Below are 3,979 nucleotides of genomic sequence, written 5' to 3' on the forward strand. Positions count from 1 at the left end.
CCAGATAGACAAAAAAAAAAAAAGCCAAAGGATTGGTAATGGGTACAAGGCTGCTCATAGATGGCAGAGGGACCGTGTTGTGCTAATGTGGAAATGCCAAGCCTTCAGAAAAGTAGCCCTTGAATGAGAGACTCTTCAACTAAATTCTACCTTTCCTGGAAAGCCTTGGCAGTGCCATCAGCCCACCCACTGCCTACTCAAGGTTTGTAGGAAGAGGCAAGTGGGAAAGGCCTGTGTGAACTTAGTGACTGAATATATCTCACCGGTCTGTACTGCCCATACCAAGACCCAGTGTCCTAGGTCACCCCCGCTCTTCCTTCTAAAAGCACAAAGCTAAGCTTTCCTTCAGAGTCAGGTTCAATCATCCCAGGACAGAGGCAGGAGAAAAACAGAGATGACCCCAGGGAGAAGCTAGTCCCCAGTGGGGCTTTCACCCTGACCTGAGTGCCAGGAACACACATAACTCTTGTGGAAATAAGAAGCTGTCATGGCAGTTATCGAGTGCTTTCTCTAACCTACTGTTTGGCTCATCCACTCCCACACCACTCCAACACAACTCAGTTTAGGGGGCATAGAATTTAAACACCTATGAGAACTGAACAGCTTATATGCTGATGTTTCAAACTTGGGAGAAAGACCAAAAATTAGAAACAAATGCTTGGTGGCCTCCATTCATTTGAATATTAGGCCAATATTTTGGTTTCATTCCGTATTGCCCAGTGAGTCAATCATATATTTTTTCCATGGGTGAGGTAGCAGTTATGCAGCTTTTATTGTGTTTGATAGTCATTGGGCTTATTCATATAAGCCCTTAGGTAAAAATAAACTGTGGATGTTCCAAGACAGCAGTGGCCACATACATTTTTAATAATGTTTCCAAGTTTGTAAAACTCCTTTCCTCCAATGCCATGATGATGCTTATAAAGAGCAGGATTTATGCGAGCGACTATGCATGGCCTTATAAATATCTTCCCATTCACACTTGATTAGCTCACTACCGTGTTCTGTTCCATGTATTAGTGCAGGGAGGACCAACAATGGAAGAATGATTTATGTGATTGTTTTATTTCCCTACAACCGTCTTCACTCCTTATCTCATGACATTTCTCTTGGTAGTCATAGTAGCCATGAATGTGTGTTCTCTGCTATCAGTTTCTCTCTTGACAGAGTCGCTTACAAGAACTGTGGAAATTGGCTAAATTTTACCTTATGCAGCATTGTCTTACTGATATTTTTATGTTGTTGCAGTTTACATAAGAATAAAAGTTATGATATTGGGACTTGCCATAGTAAAAAACAGAGGGAAGAGTAAATTGAATAGCTATTTCTTGCTTTACAAGAATCCATTTAAATTAGTAGGATTAAAAGTATGTAACGATACCACTTGCAGTTTAACCTAGGCCAACCTGTGAAGTGGAAAGTCAAACCCCGTAGTGAGAAAATCAACCCACTATTGCAGATTTTTTGATATAGCAAGAAGATTAGAAGTCAGAGGGCTTAATTCCATTTGTAGAATTGCCCTTTCTTCACCCTTTTTCCTTCAGCAAGTGTGGACTCATTTAACCTTTCCTTGCTTGGTATGATTTGCGTTTTGAATCTGTGGAAGGATCATCAGTCATCCATCATCACTGCATACTGTGGTTGTTATTGCTAGCACTTGTTCTTTTCCAGGTTACCTAAAATCAATACCTCTTCCAGAGGAGTGATTTTTTTCCCCCACACCACCTCATTCATGGTGGTAAGCACTGCTTCCAACACTGGACTATCCAGGAAGCTTTTCGTTTCCATGCTGGCCTGGAGCAGTGTTTGAAACCAAGCAAGCTCTATCAGCCAGTCCTAGCTGGGCAGGTGGTGAGTGGGCCGTGCAGATGAAAAGAGAGAACCCCAGGTGGTTTCATTTCTCTCCTGTGTTTTCAGGGCTTGTTGCAGAGGTTTGGTAGTTTGGAGTGACGAGTTTCCTTGTGGCTGTTTACCATTTCTTTTTTTTTTTTTTTTTGACACAGAGTCTGGCTTTGTCGCCCAGGCTGGAGTACAGTGGTACACTGCAACCTCTACCTCCTGGGCTCAAGCCATCCTCCCACCTCAGCCTCGCAAGTAGGTGGGACTACAGGCTCTCAACTCTTTGCCATTTCTCTCAGTGTATAATAACCCCTTGGTAGGTGAATGATGAGCTTCAGAACTAAGTAGATGATAATAATCTGCAGGTCTTGCCTCAGAATCTGGTAAGCATCGCATCTGGAACAACTGGGCCTGGTTTCACAGTTGGAAAGGGAAAGATGAGGGACCTTAGGGGGCTGCAGACGGCATGGCCAGCAGCACTCACCAGGCTCCTGCAGTGCACACACGTGTTTATGTTCATGTTCACATTCATGTTTGTTCTCAGGGCGGCAGCAGCAGCTGGATGCAGAGCGCCTGGACAGCTACGTAAACGCTGATCACGACCTGTACTGCAACACCCGCCGGTCGATAGAAGCCCCGACTGAGAGGCCTGGTGAGCGGCGCCAGGCCGAGATGAAGCGTTTGTACGGGGACAGTGCTGCCAAGATCCAGGCCATGGAGGCTGCAGTGCAGCTGAGCTTTGACAAGCACTGTGACCGAAAACAACCCAAGTACTGGCCGGTCATCCCCCTGAAGTTCTGAGCTCGGGGCACAGGGCACCCAGCCTCTCCCTCTTGCTTTTGGGTGTATGCTCTTCATCTCTCCTTCTCTACATTTCTTAGGAAAAGGGGACTTTGTACTGGGGCACAGGCATGTTCACCACAGTCCCAGTGGGCCTGTCACGGGGTGGATGTACTATGCCAGCCACTTGGAGGTCTGCAGGACGTGTTCTGTTGCCAACATGATAAATTTTCTCCTGACATAAAAAAATTTTGTATATACTATACTGGTTTTTTATGTTGTCGGTAACAGTTCATTTCATTAAAGTTCTTGCCTAGAGATACTGCCTGGTGTTTTGCTTTTTTATCTTTTCTTGTCTTTAATCTGTCTGAACTACACAAATGCCTTTAAAAAACCAGATATCCTCTCTGACTCTAGCTCCATTAGCCACCACTAAAACTGAGCCAAGTGTGTAGTGAGACAAATACCACTTCCTGTAGTGGAGAGGGATGCATGTTCTATAAAGGGCCAGAGAGTGAGTATCTTTGGCATTGCAGGCCACATGGTCAGTGTTGTGACTACTCAACTCTCCCTTTGTAGTGTGAAAGCAGCTGTAGACAGTAAGTAAACAAATGGGTGTAGCTGTGTTCTAATAAAACTTTATAAAAACAGGTGGCCGGGCGCATTGGTTCATGCCTGTAATCCCAGCACTTTGGGAGGCCGAGGTGGGCAGATTAAGAGGTCAGGAGATTGAGACCATCCTGGCCAACATGGTGAAACCCCGTCGCTACTAAAATACAAAAAATAGCCGGGCATGGTGGTGTGTGCCTATAATTCCAGCTACTTGGGAGGCTGAGGCAGGGGAATTGCTTGAACCCGGGAGGCGGAGGTTGCAGTGAGCTGAGATCGTGCCACTGCACTCCAGCCTAGCGACAGAGCAAGACCGTCTCAAAACAAAAACAAAAACAGGCTGCAGGCCAGATTTGGTCTACAGATGGTAGTTTGCCAACTGCAGCTCTCATGGAATGAAAATCATCTGCCTGACATTTTTATTCTTGTTATCTCATTATCTCTACAGAGCTTAGATGCCATACAGAATTGAGAGCAAAGAACAATAATTCCGGCCAGGCGCGGTGGCTCATGCCTGTAATCCCAGCACTTTGGGAGGCCAAGGCGGGCAGATCACGAGGTCAGGAGATCGAGACCATCCTGGCTAACATGGTGAAACCCCCATCTCTACTAAAAATACAAAAAATTAGCCGGGCATGGTGGCAGGTGCCTGTAGTCCCAGCTACTTGGGAGGCTGAGGCAGGAGAATGGCTGAACCCAGGAGGCGGAGCTTGCAATGAGCCGAGCGCGCCACTGCAGTCCGGCCTGGGCA

General features: G+C 46.1%; 1 protein-coding gene across 4 annotated transcripts in view; it reads left to right on the forward strand.

The window, feature by feature from the left end:
- The window catches only part of GEMIN8 (gem nuclear organelle associated protein 8), a 23,428-nt gene extending 20,491 nt beyond the window's left edge, over positions 1 to 2,937 (forward strand). For all 4 annotated transcript variants that reach the window (XM_017888706.1, XM_017887988.1, XM_017889334.1 and 1 more), the window contains one exon: positions 2,384 to 2,937. In XM_017888706.1, coding sequence (XP_017744195.1) covers positions 2,384 to 2,640 — 257 coding nt within the window. In that variant the 3' untranslated portion in view covers positions 2,641 to 2,937. The remainder of the gene's footprint in view (positions 1 to 2,383) is intronic.
- Positions 2,938 to 3,979: the final 1,042 nt, after the last annotated feature.

The sequence above is a fragment of the Rhinopithecus bieti genome, unplaced genomic scaffold, assembly GCF_001698545.2.
Source record: "Rhinopithecus bieti isolate Rb0 unplaced genomic scaffold, ASM169854v2 scaffold_62, whole genome shotgun sequence".
NCBI lineage: Eukaryota > Metazoa > Chordata > Mammalia > Primates > Cercopithecidae > Rhinopithecus > Rhinopithecus bieti.